The sequence below is a fragment of the Melospiza georgiana genome, chromosome 8 (assembly GCF_028018845.1).
Source record: "Melospiza georgiana isolate bMelGeo1 chromosome 8, bMelGeo1.pri, whole genome shotgun sequence".
Lineage (NCBI taxonomy): Eukaryota > Metazoa > Chordata > Aves > Passeriformes > Passerellidae > Melospiza > Melospiza georgiana.
This window is the reverse complement of record NC_080437.1, coordinates 1,092,354-1,113,759: the sequence shown is the minus strand read 5'-3', so window position 1 is coordinate 1,113,759 and position 21,406 is coordinate 1,092,354. Positions and strand designations below refer to the sequence as shown.

At 43.3% G+C, this 21,406-nt stretch overlaps 1 protein-coding gene across 3 annotated transcripts; it reads left to right on the top strand.

Moving 5' to 3' along the window:
* The first annotated feature begins 36 nt into the window (after positions 1-36).
* On the top strand, positions 37-18,447 carry SUPV3L1 (Suv3 like RNA helicase). Of its 3 annotated transcripts, XM_058029493.1 has the most exons (15): positions 37-242; positions 4,412-4,489; positions 4,747-4,854; positions 6,444-6,558; positions 7,134-7,302; positions 8,598-8,709; positions 9,015-9,092; positions 10,088-10,179; positions 10,973-11,153; positions 11,577-11,670; positions 12,323-12,542; positions 13,496-13,576; positions 15,078-15,254; positions 16,756-16,904; positions 17,633-18,447. In XM_058029493.1, the coding sequence occupies exons 3-15, from the start codon at positions 4,791-4,793 to the stop codon at positions 18,126-18,128; spliced, it is 2,028 nt and encodes a 675-aa protein (XP_057885476.1). In that variant the 5' UTR covers positions 37-242; positions 4,412-4,489; positions 4,747-4,790; the 3' UTR covers positions 18,129-18,447. The 3 variants fall into 3 exon arrangements, with proteins under 3 accessions (XP_057885476.1, XP_057885477.1, XP_057885478.1); XM_058029494.1 differs by lacking the exons at positions 37-242; positions 4,412-4,489 and having other exon boundaries at positions 4,762-4,805; XM_058029495.1 differs by lacking the exons at positions 37-242; positions 4,412-4,489; positions 4,747-4,854; positions 6,444-6,558 and having other exon boundaries at positions 7,220-7,306.
* The last annotated feature ends 2,959 nt before the right edge of the window (positions 18,448-21,406 follow it).

Sequence of the window (21,406 nt, the reverse complement as noted above, 5' to 3'; positions counted from 1 at the left end):
GCTGCGGCGGCTCCCGGCGCGCGCCGCGCTCGCGCTCCGCCATGGCGGCGGCTCCGCTCCCCGCGCGCGCCCCGCCGCCGCAGCCTCCTCCTCCTCCTCCTCCTCCTCCTCAGCGAACGGGGACGGCGGCGCCTCCCGCGCCCCCGACACCTCGCTCTTCGTGCCCGTGCCGCTGAAACCCGGCCTCGGCGGCGCGGCCGAAGAAGACGTGGGCGCCGAGCTCACGCGGCCCCTCGACAAGGGTGAGTGCGGGCGGCACCGTGAGGGGACGGGGCGGGGGCCCCGGGGCTCCGACCGTGAGGCCTCGGCCGCCCTCTGCCCGCCGGCGCTGGCGGCTGCTGAGGCCGCGCCTCGAGCGCGCTGCGCCGCTCGGCTCGGGAAGGGCGTTCGGGAGCTCGAGCCAGTCCGGGGAACGGGGATGGGGAACGGGCTGGGCACGGATCGGGTGAGGAGCGGCTGGGGCTCGGCCAGGAGCAGAGGAGGCTCAGGGAACTCCTGGCCTTTTACTGCTCCCTGGCAGGAGGAGAGGAGGCTCAGGGAACACCTCGGCTTCTGCTGCTCCCGGCTAGGAGGAGAGTAGGCTCCGGTAACACCTCGCCTTTTACTGCTCCCGGCCAGGAGGAGAGCAGGCTCAGGGAACACCTCGCCTTCTCCTGCTCCCGGCCAGGAGCCTGGATGGGAATCAGGCTCTGCTCCTAGGGAACGGCCTCAAGCTGTCCCAAGAGAGGCTTAGGCTGGACGTTGGGAGGGATTTCTTCACCGGGAAAGTGAATCAACATTGGAAAGGGCTGGAGTCACCATGTCTGGAGGTGTCTAAGGACAGACTGCATGAGGCAGACACAAGTGTTTGGCCATAGGTTAGAGTCGATAATCAGAGAGGACTTTGTGGCTTAGCTGACTGTGTGATCCTGCTGCTCTGGGTTCCTTCCCTGGGCTCAGAAACACCCTCTGCCCTAAGAGCAGGGCTCCTTCCCTGCACCTTGTGTGACCTGTCGCTGATTGTGCCCGTGAGGGTGAGGTGGGATGAAGGATGTTGAGTGAGATGGCACCTGCATGCGGTGGGGTTCCTGGAGCTGTGCTGAGCAGGGTGATCCTTCCAGCTCAGGGTGTTCTGTGGTTGCTCAGTGCCTGTAGGTGTCACCTGTGTGCAGGAACCTCGGCTGGCCCTTCCTCCATCCCCTGGTCTGGCCGGTCGGGATAAAGGTGTATTCCAGAGCCAGAGCGGTGTCTGGACTTTATAGAGACACGGTTTCCTCAAATATTGCTGCTGCAGACCGAAGAGATTGTCTGTGTGTGAGTGTGCTTGGATCAGAAGTGGGTGAGGTGACAGGACAAGGGGGAATGGCTTCACCTGGACAGAGGGTAGGTGGAGATTGGGTATTAGGAAAAAATTCTTCCCTGTGAGGGAGGTGGGGCCGGGGACTGCAGTGACATGGTCTTTAAGGTCCCTTCCAGCCCAGGCAGTTCTGTGATCTTATGACTCCACGATCTTTGAAGGTTTGGTAAATAAGAGCCAAGGTCTTGATTCTTTTGGTGTTTGCTGATCTGGAAGCGTTAATGCTGCAAATGGAAATCTTTCGTATCTTCTCGTAATTAAGTGTTGTGATGACGCATTATTTATCTTAACTCCAGAGTATGGGAGCGTGGGCAAATTATCTTAATAGTTCAGGACTGTGGAGAGAGGAATATCTGGCCGTGACAGCTAAAACATCCCAGTCAGGATGAAGAATCCTGAACAGCTGTAATGCGAAAATCTGCATTGTCAAACTTGTCTTTGGTATGAGTAGTGCATTCCTCAGGTGCCAATAAAGGTGAATGATGTCTCCTTACTTGCACATTACCTGTTGTCTCATTTATTAGAGGAACAGTTATGGTGGATGTCTTCAAAACCACAACTAAAATGCTCTGGGAAGATAAGTACAGATTCTGTTTGGTCTTTGCTAAGTTGTTGAGAGCAGCCTGGCTAAAATGATGTGGAAATTAACTGTTTCAGACAGCCTGATGTTCTCCCCTGTGAGGCTGGTGAGGAATAGCAGCCGGTGTAACCCGTGTGGTGCTCATCTGGCTCTCTTTGTTGCTGTCAACAGTATTTTGAAAAAACAATAATGTATTTTAAAAGTATTGGTATTTTGAAACCAAATAATGTTAGAGAAGACTGGACAAGACCTTCTTAAACATGTAGCCATTTTAAAAAAATGAAATAAAAAGTCTTCCTCTGCTTCCCCCTTCAGGTTCTGACCACACACAGTATTATGCATCTATTTTTAAAAATATTTTAGTTGCAGATAGTTTGTCAGATTCTGCTGCTCAATACTGACTAGATTCAATAAAGATCTGTATTTTTGAGCTTTCTTGTTGCAGCTGGTGCAGAAACTTTGTTAGTGAGCATACCTGCAGTGTGAATCATCTTGTTAGCTTGTTACTTGCTCGAGTGAGAGTGATTATAGTTTTCACACTGGTCAGACACTGCTGGGAAGACTAAAGGTCTTTTTAGAAGCTTTTGTAAAGCCAGTTTTGTAAAAACTTCATTACAGACCTGCAAATTGAATGTTTTCAATTTCTGATGGGTGCTTTCAGTTTTGGTGTGTGTATCTTCTGCATCAGTTGTCACTGAGTGTCAGGGCTCGGTACGTGCACAGGTTGCTTGGAGTGGCCAATGGGAGTCCAATATTTGGGGAGGAATTGTGAAATGAAGCACCTCACTGCCCCAGTGGCTACAGACAGCCTGACTGCAGTGGGGTGGTGGCATCAGAGACGCAGGGAAATGACTCCAAAGTCTCCTGCAAACAGGGTTGAAACATCTAAATGAATCTGATACCTTGGAGACTAACTGTGTGATTTCTGAACTTTACTGCTGTCTTTCTACAGAGAACCTTAAAGATGCTGCTGAGAAGTGAAAGTAATTGAGGAGTAAGAGCTAAACCAGCTCAGGAATGAGGGTTAGACAAAGGGAGCTCTCAAAGCAGGAGTGGATGGTGAAAGGGTGGTGATGAGGCAGGACACATGCTCTGAGTGCTGTGTGCGTTGGATAAGCTCAGATGGCTGCAGTGCCAGTTTGTTTTGTTAGATTTTCCTCATTGTTGGACAGTGTTTGTGCTGGGGAAGGCTCCTGACCTTGGGCACACGGTCCCAATGTCGCCGGCCTGGCATGGGAGCGTGTTTGGCACTGACCTTTCAGTCTTGTAGCGAGGCCAATGGGCTGTGAATTGGGCTGCGGGGCTGAGCGTGTGTCAGTGCTGGGGAGGCTCTGCAGAGCACCGAGCCCTGGGCGTGCTGTCCTGCACTGTCTGCCAGTCTGCCTTGGCTTTCAGGGCCCTCGAACGTGGCTGTGGGTGCCTTCCCAGGAAATGTAATTCAAACACTGCTGTGGTGCTGTGGCATGTGCGTTTGAATCTGCCATATTCTCCTCAGCTGCTGATTTTCCTTGTGCCAAGGGGGCTGTCTCTGTCACAGCTTTTAGAGAGGCAATCTTCCCGTAATTGAAGGCTGATTTCCTGGGAGTTTTCCGTGTTACAGAGAGCAGAGCCTGCCAGTGTTGTGCCCAGTGACTTGTGGTCCATTTGTCACTCCCAGCATTTTATAATGCAGCGGTCACAGACTGGAGTTTGAAGAATAATGGAAACTCATGAATAGGCCTTCATGAAATTTCCTAGATTTTTTGTGAATTTGTGATCTGCTGTAGATGGAAAGGGGACACATCTTTCTGTACTGTCATTTAGCTAACATTTAATGAGCTAAAATCAGCGTGTGCTTGAGTAAGTAGAATTTTGTTGCAATGCTAAACTTGCCTTTTAGGAGAGGGAAAGAGTTTATTAAAAAGTGTATAAGATTTTATTCAAAGAAAGCTGAGTAATTTGTGATACATCTGAAGGAACTGTGGTTTTTTTCTTTTTTTCTTCCTTCCATTTATTTAACCTGAGACAAGAAAGAATACCGTGTCTGGATTACCTGATCTTTCTGAGGAGTGTGTCTTGGAAGCAGGGTGGAGAGAAGAACATGGCTCAGGATGTTGGTTAAAGCTGTCACCAAGTGGCACAAGCAGATTTGCTTTTCATATTAAAACCTCCCGATAGGTGCTGATAAAAAGCAAACAAAAACCCACCCCAAAACACTAATTAGTTTGTTCCATGACTTGTTAGCTGCACATTCCCATCTTTATGGTTTCCTGTCAAGCACCAGGGGAAGGCTGGCACCACCTTAGTGGCAGTTCTTACTCTGCTTTATTTGAAGGTTGTCCTCCACAATAACCCCAATCTCACTCCATGACTTTATTTGATTTAGGGGGAGTTCATTTGTGTCTGTTGAGCATCGAAAGATTCCCTCTCTCCAGAGTATAAACCAGGATCTTTGGGCCAGGAGAATGTGATCAAATTTTGAGGAAGCTCTAAAAAAAGTTATTCTTTTTCTACAGGTGAAGTCCTAAAAAACTTAAATAAGTTCTACAAAAGAAAAGAAATTCAAAGATTAGGAGCTGAAAATGGACTAGATGGTAAGAAAATAAGTTTATATTACTTTAATGTGAAATCTGTTTTGCTTCAAATATGGCATTAGATGTGATCTTTTTATCTCAACACTGCTTCTTTACATTGTCTCTGCCACTTGGTTCAAGTAATCTTTATATTTACTTTTAATAGCTTATATTAAGTTTTTAATGAACTACTTCAGTGTTTTATTGAGTGTTTACAAATAGAGTTTTCTGATCCTGGCCACATTAATTTTATTCTTTTTCTTTTTTTTTTCCCCCAGCTCGCCTCTTTCACCAGGCATTTATAAGCTTTAGGAAGTATATCATGGAATCCAGTTCTGTGAGTGCTGATTTGCATATTATTCTCAATGATATATGCTGTGGTGCAGGCAAGTATCTGGAATGCTTGTAAAGTAAAATGTGCATTTTTGCTTGGTTTTCCTTGTATACTTACCTATGTACATGTGGACCTCCTACGGAGAATTATTATTCAATATGATAGAGAATTAATTCACTGCTGTCAGAGAGATTAAAAATCCCTGCTTCCCTATCAGAAACATCTGTGCCCATCCAAGGGAATGTTCAGTTGTTAAATCTTGAGAAGTGGAAATGCAAGATGCGGAGGTGATAGCAGGAAGCAGCCTGTGGTTGCACAGCGTCTGTTCAGGGCTGAAATGAGAAGAGCTGCTCTGTTTATTGCTCTCTTTGCAATCCAGCGGTCACTAGGGGGCACCTGGAGAGCTCTGTCCCGGCTGGTGGCTCTGGGGACAGCTTTGTGGCAGTGCTCTGTCCCCTGTGGCACTCACAGGGGTGTCCTTGCCTGCTTGGTGCATCCTGTGCTGGCATTAACAGCTCTTGCCTGGGAGCTGATGCCAGCTGGGAGCAGCAGAATCCACACAGAAAGCTTGTGCCATTTGCACAGTGGGATTTAATGATGGGATTTTGAAGATTGCAGTGGCTGTGAGTTTTGTCTTTAAATGTAAATGTGTAGATTTTAAATGTTGGCCATCTTAGGAAATCGTCTCATTATATTTTTTGTGCATAAAATATTCCACAGGGTTTTCTCATTTCTACTCCTTATCTGGTTATTGATGACCATTATGCCTTATAATTCATATACAGAAGTACTGAAATTTTTAAATTTGAGTTTTGCCTGTCCAAAGATGATAATTTAATATGCCACAGTTTAAAAAATATTTCCACAATAATTTTTATTAATTGAATAATAATTCTCAATTTAACCTCCCCCAAAATCAAACATCCCCCCCAACAAAATGAAAACACTCCAAGAAACCCCAAACCACTGCTTTTTCTTTTTGTGTATGTTTGATAATAGCAGAGGTTTAGATCAAGGCAGTTCTTTGAAATGCTAAGAGAGCTGGACAGTAGGAGTGTGACCTGAAATGGGACCTTTAAGGCCCACATGTCTGCTGTGCAGACATTCAGAAGAATGAACCTGGATTTCTCTTCTGAGTTGATTTTAGAATTTGGAACCAGCATTCTAAGTCTTGGCAGCTTGGAGAAGCTGCAAATCTGTTTTTCTCTGTTTATTCATAAAAGCCCTTTAAAAGATTCTCCTTCTCCTTCTTTCTCCTTCTCTTCCCCCTCCCCTCCCCATTTGGGAAGAAGGGGCTAAAATCTTCTTACGACAGAAAAACTATTTCTCATCCAGTTTTTCCACAGTTTCTCATTTTTACTTAAAAGTTCTGTAGGCAAATAGGCTGAGCAGAGTGGATATACTGAAATGAGATGCACTTTTTCATATTATTGTGCTTGTATTCCATCGCTGAATGAGTCCAGGTACTTGTGTTAGTTTCCCTTTCTGCCACTGAGGTAATTCCTGAATTTTGTGGAGAGCCAGAATTGAAAGGATTATGTAAGTGTGGGGTGGAAATGGTAGAAAATACTTTTCAAAGTTTTTAATGAAGGCAGACACTCAGACAAGCACAAAACTTTCTGAAAAGGGTTTGTTCCTCAGGTCACGTGGATGATCTGTTCCCATTTTTCCTGAGGCACGCCAAGCAGATCTTCCCCATGCTGGACTGCATGGATGATCTGCGCAAGATCAGCGACCTGAGGCTGCCCCCAAACTGGTCAGTGTGCTCCAGGGGCTGCCCTGGTTCCTTCTCCTACTGCCATGGAATTCCACAGTCTGTGGGCTTCAACACTTTCAGTGCTTTTCTCTGTTTGTGCAATAATTTGTGTCAGGAACTCTTGTTACAATGAATTAAAAAGAAAATAATATCAGCTGTGAAAGTCATTGAGTTGCTTTTCCGGGAAGATGTTTTCTGGCAATGTGTTTGGGAGGTAGCACATCAAAACATTAAAATGTTGATAAGCTCAAGGAGAGAGAATTGCAGGAATAATAAGAATTATTTTGAACACAATGTGTGAATTTCACTCTGAATCTTTGAAAGCATTGTATGGCTCAGAAGATCAGTATGTCAGACGCAGTAACCTCTTTATAGTATCTCTAAGAACTTGCTTTCAATACACATTAAAATTATTAATGAATAAATGCATGATATAATTTCCAGTTTCTCATGAGTCAGTATCCAGATAATGTTCAACAGATCTCCTTTTTTCTCATTTTTACTTAGAATTCTGTAGGCAAATAGGCTGAGCAGAATGAATATACTGAAATATACTTTTTTTATCTTTGCTTTAGGTATCCAGATGCCAGAGCTATTCAGAGAAAGATAATATTCCATGCTGGTCCTACAAACAGTGGAAAAACTTACCATGCTATCCAGAGATTTTTGTCAGCCAAATCTGGAATATACTGTGGTCCACTAAAACTTCTGGCTCATGAGATCTTCCAAAAGAGTAATGATGCTGTCAGTATGTCATATTACTTACCAAGATCCTTAGTGCTGGAACAGTCTCATGCATGCATGTCTGTGAAGTTCTGTGGTGGCCCCAGGTGCTCCTGGAGCCCTTTGCTTTGCAGTGCTGTCAGCGCATGTGGAATCAGTTGTGCATTTGTGCTTTAGCTGCAGAATGGAGCAGTGCTGTCCCCAGAGCCTGTGCTGTGCCATCATCCCTGTACCTGCCTCTGTTCTTCTGGGATTTGTTGCTCCCTGGGTTAGCCAGGTGCTACTATCGGCTTTTTCAGTCTTCCTTTGCCCATGACCTTTGTTATAGCTTGTACACAAAAAAATACTCCTGCTTAACTCCCCCCAACCTTCTGCTTCAATGTATTAATTTATTTCACTTCACATCCTTGAAAAATTCTGCAGATACAGATGTGTTGAAGGGCAGAGCTGTGCTAGAGGAAATTCTCAATAGTGTTTCATTTGGCATATTTTTGGAGGTTCCTCACCAGTGTGTTTCCAGCTGCAGAGAGCCAGACCAGTTCTGAAGCACTACAACCACATATCACATGTTAACTCAGAACAGTGTGTGTGTACAGTACTGATGTTGTGATTTCTCTTTTTTTCACGTAGAATTTGTAACTCCTAGCGGCACATCAGAAAGATTGTTCAGTCCTAGGAGACAGCTGTAATGTAGCACATGTGTTCACAGAGTGACTGTGGGTACAGTCAGTGCTGTTCCTTGTTCTCCCACGTGTTTAGTGTGTGTGAGAACTTTTCACTGGCTGGCTCCTGGATCATGGATCATGTTTGGGCCCTTGGAGCTTGAACAGGGCTCTGTATGGCTGTAGGTATGGATGGAGCAGCCAGCAGCACCCAGGAGGGTAGAACTGGCAGGGTAGTGGCCTCAGCTGTCTCTCACAGCTGGTCCTCATGAGTGTAAGGCAGCAGGGCAATTGCCAAAGGAGCTGGAGCTTGTGAGGCTCCTTCATTGCTGGGCCTTGCTTTGTGAGCCCCTCGTGCTCTTCTAACAGTTCTTTGATGGCAGATGGGACAGCTCTGAAATGCTCAGGGGAAGGTGTAACCTCCTGCAGGTGTAGGGGAAGGTATCTAAATACAGACACCCCCGCCTCATCATTACACCTCCACTGTGACAGGACTTAAATACAAGGCACAAGTCTCTCAAGGCTGAGTAGTTATTTCCAGGATAGCCTCTATTACACTGTCCTGAAACTACTGTAAGAAACTGCTTTTGTCCTCTTGGAAAGGGGATTCTTTCATGTTCAAAAACTTACCCTGAGATTTGTGAATGCCCTCAGAACGTGCCCTGTGACCTGGTGACAGGAGAAGAGCGTCTCTTTGCCAATGAGGACTCCAGACAGGCTCCTCACGTCGCTTGTACCATTGAAATGTGCAGCACTAACACACCTTGTAAGTACACAGAGTTGTTTCTGTCCTATCTGTGCTATCCTTGTGTGTTTGTTATTCTTTGGACTCCAAAGTAGCTGAGCTCTTCTCTTTCACTCAGGAATCAACATTTCCTGAACTATGATAGAGCAGTTCAAGAAACATGGATCATCTCAGAATAGCTTTTTGGTGATAGAGGATTAGCTTTGTTTGAGCAACCGTTTTTAGGAAACCTTTAAAATTCCTTCAATTCCTTCATGTCTTGTACTGCTGTTCTAGATTCTCTTCCTTGGTGCATCATATTTTTCTTTTTTTTTTTTTGTTTTAAGATGAAGTTGCTGTGATTGATGAAATTCAGATGATCAGAGATCCTGCCAGAGGCTGGGCTTGGACAAGAGCCCTTCTAGGTGAGCTTGGTGGTGTTGGCAGTGAATTAGCTTAATGGCACATGAAATACAAGCTTAGCACTTGGTAGAGTCATTAGTGGTTATGTGATGCAAAGTAAAAGTGTTTGTTTTTAATGTCTTCCCACAGCAAGTTAGAGATACTCTGCCTCAAAGGGTTTGTCTGCATGATAGGAAGCTGCCTGTTGTGTTTTGCTTAACAAATGGGTCTTTAAAATTTAGTTCAGATGCCTCTTTTATTTTTCCTACCTTGGATAATAGGGAGTCTTTACTACATTGTGTCTTTACATTGACTATTTCCAAGAAATATGCTTTTCTGTTCAATTAAAACAACACTGGTTTTCAAGATAGTACCCTTGTAGAGATTGTGCTAAATAATGGTAGCTTTAAATATTTTATAGTGTTAATTTCAAATGGCTCATTTATAGAGCTGCATCAATCTGTTATATTCTTACAACAATGCTTATTTTGCTAACTTTAGAATATTTCTAGAAGAATTTTGGAAACAGTTTTCCTCGTATTTGGAATAGAAGTTTGGAATTTGATTCCCTCTTGACCCTTTCTTTCATTGCTTTTGATTCTAAGTTCAGCAGATTTGTCACACTTCCTTTACTTCCTGTTTTTCCCTTTTGTGTTCTGACTGAATTAGAGGTGAATTCATGTAGAAAACAAAACCCCTCAGTTCTGCTATGGTTTGGGAGTTAGTAAAACATGAGTAGTAAGTAAAACATACTCAAAGCTTGCTCCATTTGTTCAGTGGCTGAGGGCACCTCTTGTTTTGGCTGAGAGGGTGCAGAGAGGTATTGGCTGCTCTGATTATCACACTGATGAATTGTCAATCACCTGCTGCCAGGAGATCAAGAGCAGCTCTAGGGAAATAGTGTATTGTGGGAGAGGCTCTAGGTGCAGGTTTGGCTCATTGAAGGAGGTGAAATACAGTCTTCATTGTTGTATATAAACAAGTAACATTTTGCTATTTATTTATGGGCTTTGTTCAGGCCTCTGTGCAGAAGAAATCCACGTTTGTGGAGAACCTGCTGCTATTGACTTGGTGACAGAGCTCATGTACACTACAGGGGAGGAAGTTGAAGTAAGTAATTCTGAGAAGCTGTGAACACAATGTCAGGTTCTCTTTGCTGTAAAACAGGAAAAAATCTAGGGTCCTTTTGGGGATGTCACTGCTCAAAGTTGTCCTGCAGGAAGTCTTGTGTGACCGTGTTCACAGGGGTCTTAGATGAGGGAAGAGATGAGAATGTTGACTCCATGTTTCAGAAGGCTTGATTTATTATTTTATGATATATATTATATTAAAACTATACTAAAAGAATAGAAGAAAGGATTTCATCAGAAGGATAGCTAAGAATAGAAAAGGAAGGGAATGATAACAAAAGCTTTGGTCTCGGACAGAGAGCCCAAGCCAGCTGACTGTGATTGGCCATTAATTAGAAACAACCACATGAGACCAATCACAGATGCACCTGTTGCATTCCACAGCAGCAGATAACCATTGTTTACATTTTGTTCCTGAGGCCTCTGAGCTTCTCAGGAGAAAAAATCCTAAGGAAAGGATTTTTCAGAAAATATCATGGTCACAGTCTTGTTAAACTGTTTTTCAATTTCTGTAAAGCAAAGATGTTGCAAAGTTCTTTCCTTCCCTTTTTAAATAGTGGTGCTGTTTTTCTGTAGGAAGAAAAGTGGTTTGCTGAGTTGCCTTTAGAGGATGCTGCAGCTGGTACAGCTGTTTATGGGCTTTTACAGCTCTGATCTTCCAGGGGGGCACGGTGCTCTCGAGTTTGCTGACTTTACAGGATGCATTGCTGGTTAGGCTCTATATGATGGAATTTGAGTTTAAAAAGTACCCTTTTGGACAACTTGAATTGTAGGTCAGGAACTACGAGAGGCTGACTCCCCTGACTGTGCTGGATTATGCCTTGGAGTCCTTGGATAACCTGCGTGCTGGGGACTGCATTGTGTGCTTCAGCAAGAATGACATTTACTCTGTCAGCCGCCAGATTGAGGCCAGAGGGTTGGAATGTGCTGTCATCTACGGCAGCCTGCCCCCAGGTAAAGCACTGTGCTTTTATTGCTCAGGGAGTGTTCTGCTTCCTGTGCTTTCCTTAGGAGAAACCTCCCCGTACTGCTTGCTTTATGGCAAAATAAAGCACTGCTGGTTTCCTAGTTTGGCTTCTTTATATAGCTAGAGAAAGTAATCAGCTTTCATTGGCTGGTGTTTTAATCTTGGGATTAGACCTTTATTATGTACTTAATTTTGATCTTCAGATACATATAATTAAATGAGGTCTATCCACAGCTCTGGGAATGATTTAAATCCCTCCTGCCTCCTCCTCCCATCTGGCCAAATACCAATCAAATACCAATTTATTTATTTTCTTCCTCAGCCTATTATAATGACATTGGACTTAGTGATATGTTGTCTAAATTTTGTATGGAGTTTGCAGTGTGAAGTGTTCTGTCATTCTGTTTTAGGAACAAAGCTTGAACAGGCAAAGAAATTCAATGATCCTGATGATCCTTGCAAAATTTTAGTTGCTACAGATGCAATTGGAATGGGACTCAATTTGTAAGTATTGCAGCAGGTTATGGTACTTCTATTTTCCTTCAGGTGTGATGGCCACATTAATTTATTTGCTTTTTTGTCTCCCCAGTCTGATTGTTGTTGTTAACTTATCTAAATATCTGCTGTGTCTAGATAACACAGTACATATATTTCAGTTTTGAAGTAGTGATCAATTTGGTTAGGCAGAACTAGGCTTTAGTTTTAAAAGTGATTCCAGAGCTAAATGGCTCCCTGGGCCTAATTCAGTGTGATGGTTGGCCATGGATGACAGGGCCTACTGGATGAACTGGAGTCAAATGGGCTGGGTTGTCAGAGTTATCATTCCCTTGCATTTCTGAAATACAGAGCAAGCTCAGCCCAGTGCCAGATGTATTCCATTGGTGAGGGAGGTGCAGTCACATCACTACAAACTGCTGAGGCAGGTGCTGGTGAATGGATTGGGAGGCAATTAGGACACGAGTGATGTGTGCAGGGATGATTATTCTCCTGCCACTAGCCAGTGCCCTTTAGTATATGCTGTGTCCATAAGTAGTATCTGTGATACCCTAATCTGTAGAGGAGAAAAAAACTTATAAAAAAGCAAAAAGCTTTAATTCTTCATATTGGAAGTAATTAGCAAACAAGGATTGCTCTTTGTTTTGTTGAACTCTTTCAGGTGCATAAGAAGAATAATTTTTAACTCCATAGTGAAGCCGACGGTGAATGAGAAGGGGGAGAAGGAAATAGACACCATCACCACCTCGCAGGCGCTGCAGATCGCGGGCAGGGCCGGGCGCTTCGGCTCCTCCTTCCGGCAGGGCGAGGTCACCACCATGCACCGCGACGACCTGGCCCAGCTCAGGGACATCCTCAGAGAGCCTGTGCCCCCTGTCCAGGTGAGAGCCAGCCTGTGCACCTCTGCTCCGGGGCTGCATTCTGATACCCTGATCCTGTGTTATCGTTCCCTCTGTTTGCGACCCGTAAAAATGAGTTGTGCCACAGTGACTTTGGGTGTACGTCCTCTTTGGAGACTTGTGGCATTCACATTCTCTGAACGTGATTCCTTCGCCCAGGGTTTTTCTCCTGGGAAGCTGAAAAGAGAAAAGGAAAACAATTCTTATCTCATTTGCTTCTCCTGTGTTGTGCTCATGTGGAATGTGTTTGGAGATTGTTTACCCACAGGTGATTGTTCCATTGGATTTCAGTGTGAGTTGTTTTCACTCTTTGGCCAATCAGGGCCAAGCTGTGCTGGGACTCTGGAAAGAGTCACGAGTTTTCATTATTAGCTTTTAGCCTTCTGTAAGTATCCTTTCTGTATTCTTCAGAATAGTATAGTATTCTTTAATACTATACTATACTAAAGTATAGTATAGTGTATAATAATATACACTATACTAAAGTATAGTATATATTATATATAGTATATAATAATACTATATAATACTATATATAATATAGTATTGCACTATTAAATTATAATAGTATAATAATACTATATAATAGTATATATAATATATTATTATACTATTATATTGTTATAATATAGTATAATAAAGTAATTAGCCTCTTGAGAACATGGAGTCAGATGCATCATTTTCTCCCCTCATCAGTGGACCTGCATTTACAATAGAGACTTTCTATGCTGCTTTTATATGAAATCTGCTCTTTTTAGAATTAAAAGCTCAAGCACAAAAGCTCTTAAGTTTCAGCTAAGTGTGCTTAATAAACTGGAGTCTGCAGGGTGCTTTGATTTCTTGCATTTTGTCTTTCAATATATTGTTTCTAGTGGATTGACTTGAAAACAATATTGAGAATTAATGGAAATCTTTTTCTTTTTTTTCCCATTTAGGCAGCTGGACTACATCCTACTCCTGAGCAGATAGAAATGTTTGCTTATCATCTTCCTGATGCCACTCTATCCAACTTAATTGTAAGAATGATCAAAATATTAGCAGCTTATTTGAAAATGGAGTATCACTTATAGTCATTGCTTTGTACAAAGCTGCCCTTGGGAGGCCTGACAGACAGCCTTGTGTGTATTTTTTTATCAATTGGATTCTTCTCTCTGCCACACAAGTGATTGCAGGCAGGTTTAGGATGTTCAACTTTTCTGTGCTAGACTTGGAAGTTTTGAAACCTGTCAGTCATTTTTACACATGTTTAAAACTGTGCAGCAGCTTTTTCATTCCAGCTTTTCTGAATTTTAAATGTAGATATTTAGTTCTAAGGCGATATTAGAGATCTGAAATTAGATAAATTATTTGAAAATTCCTAGAACACTGGTTGTTTGTTCCACATATTGTTCCACATATGTATTGTTCCACATATCTGATATCTACCTGATTGTTTTTCCTGTTTCTGTGGATTTTGTGGTAAAACTGTGTAACTTTTAGAAAACTGATTTTGTGGGATCCATTTGATCTCCTCTTTAGGTAGATACTAGTTCTTTTGGATGTACCTAAACATTATAAAGTAGAAATTAAGATTCTAATACTGTATTAATAAATCATTATCACAGCTTTTAGTAAACTTAGAAATCCTTGGCAGCTTTCATGGTTTTAAATGTGCATTATTGTTGCTGCTGATCTGCTGTTATGTAGCAAAATGCAGATTTCTAACCTTGAAATAAAAGATTATGCCTGGAGACCTCCTGGAAGACTTAGCCTGGTAGGGTAACAGCACATCTTTAAAATTTTTAAATTAGCAATTTCTGGGCTAGCATAGTAGCGTTAAGATAAAAACCTTGTGTTGTTTTTGATCTCTTAAATATTCATATTTAATTTAAAAGCTCATAGTTTCTTTAAAGATGTTTTTAAAAGTGTCTTTCAAAGATTTGCATTACACAAATTATTTTGGGGGCCCATAAAATTCCCCCTGCAGGGTGCATTGCATCTTCCATTTCTCCAGACCTTGAGTGTGTCTCATATTTTCTTTGAACTCCTCTATTGCAATACTGGATTTAGCTTGTGTTTTCTTTCTTCCTAAAATAGATCTGATCCTGACATTGAGCTAAAAATACCTCAATTATTGAGTTGCATGCTGTAAAGTTAGCTTTTTGCGTCATGCTAAGTGACAAACCTGAAGAAATTTCTGAACATAATGGTGATTGGTTCCTGTGATGGTGTTCTTTGTAACTACAATGTACCCTTCCAGAACATTGTTATTTAGGAGACTGATTGAAAGTGTTTAAATAAAGTGTAGTGTGTTGTGTCTTCTCCTCTGTATTGGAGAATTTAATGCAAATTCTGCTAAAAGAGCAGGATGATCTCCCCTGCCAACTTTTTTATTACTGTTGTCAAATTTGAGGGTTTTTAATTATTCTTTCAATATAACTAGTCTTTCAAACTCTAAATAACTTTTTGCTTTGGTAAGACAAAGTTGAAGGAGCCTCTCCTGTACTAACATTCTTCCACTTGGTTTTATTTTCCCAGGATATCTTTGTGAGCCTCTCCCAGGTGGATGGGATGTACTTTGTCTGCAATATTGATGATTTCAAATTTCTGGCAGATATGATTCAGCACATTCCACTCAATCTGAGATCACGATACGTCTTCTGCACTGCACCCTTGAACAGGAAAGAGCCTTTTGTGTGCACCACTTTGCTGAAGGTCAGCTATTTTTTCCCCTCAAAACATGTGGTGTTTATATTGGACCAAGAGGCTTTTGGTGCCCTGGGACTGTATCTAGCTGCTGTATTTGTTGTGGGCTTTGCTATCACATCATTTGAGAGCATTCTTAGAGTGCTCACAGGTAGCAGAAGGGATATAAAATAGCTGGATGTGTATTGAATTCTTCACTATTTTTATTGACCTCTGAAAACTGGTTCTCATGATGGAAATTAAAGTTGGGATAGCTTCTCTGCTGTTTGCCTCTGAAAATCCTGCTGCTTGTCCTTGTCTGTCAGCTCTGGACTGGGAGGGATGAGAGTGGTGTTCCCTGGTCACTTGTGCACTGTTAAGCTTTGCCACCAGCATGGTCCTAAAAGCAGTCATTAAAAACCAAGTTACTGCTCCTGTGGGCTGTTGGCTTGCCAACAGAAGTAAAGAATGTGGGATTAAGGGTGATTGCTGATGCTGTTATACAGTTACACAGAATTTAAACTACAGAAAACACAGAGCTGTAAGTGGCTCTCAGAATTGTGTCACTTTACTTTTCAGGCTTGGATGAATTGGTTTTGCTGTGCCCCAGGAGTGATTATTTTGAGGAATTTGTATTCAGCTGATTTTTCCGTTTTTCAGGTTTAATAATAATGTCACTTGGGACTGTTTGTTAGACAGTATTGCCATTGTACCCTTTTTAAAGACTGCATTAAACTTTTAAAATAGTGTAAATGAAACTGATGTGGTGCTCTCATGTCACAAATATTAGAACCCTGCTTTTCAAAAATGGCTAAAGATCTTTAAAAAATGAGTGATTGATTAAAGAGTTGAAAAAAGTGCTTCCTTAGGAAAATGCTGAGCTTTTGGATTCCAAGTAGTGAAGGTGCAGAGGGGCATAATGCAGTGTTAGAGGGAGGTAGATTGTTGTGAATTTAAGCCCCATTGCTTGGCCAAGAAAACCCAATTTAGTATCAGCCAGATAGGAAGCACTTATTCCAAGTCATGAGTACTCTTGAAAATTTTAGATTTAAATCTTACTTGACTTGTTTTTCTGTTAGTTGAAGAGCTGAGGTGTCTGGGTTTCAGAAGAGTGGATTTCTAGGGCAGATGAATCTGTTTGGTTTGTGGGTAGCATGTTTCCTAAACCAAGGAATACATTTAATATTCCAAACTCTGGCAACCCTGAAACAAGATAATTAACCAAATAGGGTGAGGAGGATTAAAAAAGACACAAAGTCCATCTGCTTTGCTAGATGCAGTCAAATGCCTTCAGTGTTACACTTTTCTGGATAGCTCTGTGCTTTTGTTGCTTAACTCTGTGCATGGCCCATGGACAAATTGTGTTAATGAGGCCCTGGAAAGGAGAGGTGACTCCTGTGTTGGGTAATTAAGTAAAAGAATGTGTGGCATTTGGGTTGTGTAAAGCAAAGCGGGTGTTTTATGGAGTATTCTGTGCATACAGACTCTGGGGGATTTAACTCTTTGGGGATCCCCTGTGTTTGTTTTCCAGTTTGCACGGCAGTTCAGCAGGAACGAGCCGCTGACGTTCGACTGGCTCTGCCGCCACACCAAGTGGCCCTTGGCTGCTCCAAAGAACATCAAGGAGCTGGTGCACCTCGAAGCTGTGCATGATGTTTTTGACCTCTATCTGTGGTTAAGGTATTGTCTTTGTGCTTGAAGACTGTTTGTTTTTTCCTGTTATTTATGACTTGCAGTCCTAGAAGTGCAGTGTCTTGAAGCCTGTCGCAGACATCTTTTATGGAAAATCCTTTCCTTAGGATTTTTCCTCCTGAGACGCTGAGAGGCCTCAGGAACAAAATGTAAACATTGATTATCTGCTGCTGTGGAATGCAACAGGTGCATCTGTGATTGGCCCATGGTGGATGTCTGTAATTAATGGCCAGTCACAGTCAGCTGGCTCGGACAGAGAGCTGAGCCACAAACTTTTGTTATCATTCCTTCCTATTCTATTCTTAGCCAGCCTTCTGATGAAATCCTTTCTTCTCTTCTTTTAGTATAGTTTTAATATAACATATATCATAAAATAATAAATCAGCCTTCTGAAACATGGAGTCAGATCCTCGTCTCTTCCCTCATCCTAAGGCCCCTGTGAGCACGGTCACAGAGGCCCATATGTACATGGAGCAGGATGGGCTCCTTTGGCCTTTTAGAGGATCTTGACAAATAGTGTTGAGGGAGTGAGTTCTGCAGGCAGCAGTGTGTGACTGACAGAAGGAGAAGGGAGAAACAAGGACTGGAGCAGCTGAAATGCAAACTAAACTACGTATTCCCATGCAACATGTAATGAATATTCATTTTACTTAGTACGTATCCCACTTTTGTCCCAGTGAGAAGGTTTAACTGTGTGTGCTTTTGCCTCCCTTCAGTTACCGCTTCATGGACATGTTCCCTGACGCTGCCCTCGTGAGGGACATCCAGAAGAAACTGGACGACATTATCCAGATTGGTGTGTGCAACATCACAAAGCTGATCCGAGCCTCCCAGTCTGCAGCTGCCCCTGGCACAGCTGAGGTGGTGGCAGAAGATTTTCCTCTCTCAGGGACTCAGAGGGACCCCAGGGCGGGGTCGGAGCGCCACGGCGCAGCCTCCACGGAGGCTCTGTCCATCGCAGTGGAGGCTGCAGGGCTCAGGAGAGCCAAGAGCACGAGGCCCTCCCGGCTGGGGGGCAGGCAGGAGGAGCTGAAAAGCTACGGCCGGGGATCCCTTGCCAACAGACTGCTGAGGGAGGGACTTCTGACCCAGGAAATGCTGAGACAGCTGGAGAGTGAGTGGCAGGATCAGCACAGGAATGGTAGATATGGCTTTGGCTCAAAGAGAGATGATCAGCATAGTTCAAAGGAAACAAGGAAAAAGAGAAAATAGAACCGTGCCCTAATTCTGTTTAGTTTTTATTCATAAAATAAAATACTATTTTAATAACAACTGTGGCATTTCATGTTTACACTGCTGCAGCTCCTTGATGCTTTTCCTTCTCCTGTGACCAGGAATGTGAAGCACTCAGAGAACTGGACTCTTCAAAGCTCAGAGGCCATACGTTTGTTTTAGCCACTTAGCTGTACACTCTTTCAATCATGGTGTTCAGCATCAGTGTATGATCTACTGCTGTGTGAAAATTTGAACTTGGTGTCTTCTTGCAGGATATCCTCTCATCATGAATAAATGTCAAAAATTTCACTAGTAATGAATTAGCTACTCATTCCACCCCTTCCCAAAGGGCAGAGTTTAACAGACCACAAACAAGTGATGAACAGCCTGGAACAAAATTGGCTTAGAATGGTGATGGGAGTCATATGCCTCTAACCATTGTGTCCTGTGAAAATGTGTAAGGAGGTTAAAATAATTTGTGGTAATGTGTCAGGAGTGATGGAATTCTGGCCACAAGAATTTTGGATTGGATTTCAGTTATTGTGATTTGGTTTTCAGCTTTAAGGTGGGCGTTCGAGCTCCCAGTTTGGATGCTGGAGAGTGGAGAGAATCAGATGCTGAAACTGCTGTGTGTTTACAGAAAGGGTTTCAGCACTTGTACATGTTGCTGGGCTGCCTGAGGAGAATAGTGGTGCACTGGTGGTGTGTAAGTGCACAGGTCCTGCTTGTGTCACTGTTGGGAAACCTTTAAGATCCAGATTGAGTTTCATTGTCAAATACCTGTCTTTCTGAAATGATCAGCTGTGGTTCTTTGCAGGCTGAAGTTTGCTCTGAATCCCCTTTTCTTTCTCCTGGTATCAGTCCTTTGTGCTGCGGTTCAGAAAGAAATCTGCAGCAGTTTGTAAAATGTTTTTACAGCTGTTTCAGTGTAGCTCATGCACTCTTTCCTCATTGTTTACTAAAAGGCAAGCAGTGTGTAAATGCTTCTAGCCCATGTGATCTGCTGCTTTCAGTTCAGTGCTGGTGGGAAGAGAAAGTTTTAGCTCCTTCCCCTGCAAAACCACATCTTTTTTTCCTTCCCCAAGAAAAAGCAAGCAGCTCTGTGTGTGGGGCAGTGGCCATGTGAGTGTTGTGGATTTTCTGCTCTGCAGATGAGTGGTTCAGCTTTGCTTTCCCAGAACAGCAGCACCATTTGCACAGAGTGCAAGCTTGCATTAACCCTTACAGGTGTGTTGTGTTTGCTGCTGTCACACAGCCTGCGTGATGTGCCTTGTGTGGTGGAGTGCTATCAGTTGCTCCCTGGCACTCACTGGAAGGGAAGCAGCAGTTGCTCGAGCCTGAGGCACGTTTTCCCCTCATGTGTTGTCCCACTTACCCCAGGGTGAACGTGCAAACCACTGTTTGAAACCCCCTGGGCTGTCCACCGTGGACAACTCTCATTTTCTCTGGCTTGTGGGAGACCCACACTGATATTGTGCTTCTGTTAGGCTGAATTTGTGCTTTAACCACACAGTAAGCTGAGTGCTAGTGTGTATTTTTGAGCAAGGAAAGAGTGTCTGGGACTACAGGGTGTAAGCCAGCCTTGTGTTTCAGCACCAAGCCCTGCAATAGAGAAGCTAAATGGCTATAAGCATTCTTTTTTGTATTTTGCTGAGATTAGCACTTTGCTTAACTCGCTGCTTGTTTCCATAGGGACTCCATAGTAACTGTTGTAGGAGCTCTGAAGTTTATTCAGGCGTTTCCAGGCTGACTTTATGAAAGTTTTCTTTTCTTCTGAGCTAATGGTGTGGCTGTCATTGACTCCCATTAGAATGGCTGCCAGATTGATCCCATGTGCTACAATCTGAACTGCTGTGTTGCAGTTACCCCAACTATCCATTTTTAACCTGCCTTGTGGGGCTGTGCTGAAGCTTTATTTTTAAGCAACAACAATCTGGGAATCACGTTTGCAAAACTATTTCAGATTCATTTCAGGCATCAAAATTAGAGATGTTTGGAAGTTTATTCATTAATTGTTTATTGCTGTCCTTCAAATGTAAGATGCTGACTGTAACAGCACTGCTTGGTAAAATCCTTCTGTCTTTTAAGCCCAGTGTGCTCTGTCCTGTCTGTGCTGTTTCCATCTCTGTTCTGGTTTTTCCAGTCAGTCCCCTCAGGTGTTCTGCCTTACTTTGTGTGCTGATGTTGCCCTAGGAGTGGCATATGCAGGAGGAATGGATATGGGGACCCCTTTCTCTCCTGAGCTTTGATGATTTTGTGGGAATATAATGGGGGATGAACCTGCTGCTCCTGCAGGGAAGGGGGAATGTGTTCTAGGGATTGGTTTTGGAATCACTGATGCCTTGTGAAGGTTGACTTTAGAATAGAGGCTGGACAGAGTTAAAGAATAAAGCAGGGATTTATTAAAAGCATCTCCTCCATGGATCCACCTTGGGCAGCACAAGAGCCCAGCCAGGGCTACACCTGAGATGAACCAAGATGAACCAAAATGGACACCTGGTCACAGGGTCTCTCACTTTTATGAGTTTTGATCCATTTGCATATTGGAGTTAACTGTCCCATTCCAGCTCCAGCCCGTGCAGTCCCACCCTGCTTGTTTTTCTCTCTCCAGCCCACGCTGTTTGTGCTCCTGAGCTGAGATCTGGATCATTTGTCCTTGGTGCCCAGCTGGAGCAGGAATTGTTTTGTCTCCCTGCTCTGTGCACAGAGCTCAGCATCCCCTCATGTGAAGCCCAGACCCACGCAGTAGAGCAGCACAGAATGTGAAAAATATAAAAGCTAAACCCTGAGGCATCATCATAAACTGTAACAAAGAAGGATTTCCCCCTGATGACTCACTAGTAACCTTGTGCACTGTCTCTTTGTTAACCTGGACGCCAAATTTAGCAGCCAGCATTGCTACTGCCTTTGATACCTCACCAAAGATAGGTGAGTTTATCTCACAATAAAATGTTTATTGATGTGGTACCTCTTTCTGGGGGTAACAAGGGCACGTTTAGCTGATGTACTCAAGACTTTTTTGTGAGTTTCCCCATTGTAGCTGTGAGCTCCTTTTCTCTGCAGGCCTTTGACTGCAAGGCTGTGGGAGGCAGATGTGCACCAGACTCTTCAGGACTCTCCTCTTCAGGATTCTCCATGGGGTTTGGAGGCACAACTGCAGGAGAACAAAGTACCGAGTGAGGCATTACAATTTTAAACTCTCGTTGGCCCTTGCAAAGCAGGGAGGGAAGGTTTGTGAATGACTTTTATTGGTGCAGGTCTAACAAAAGGGAAAA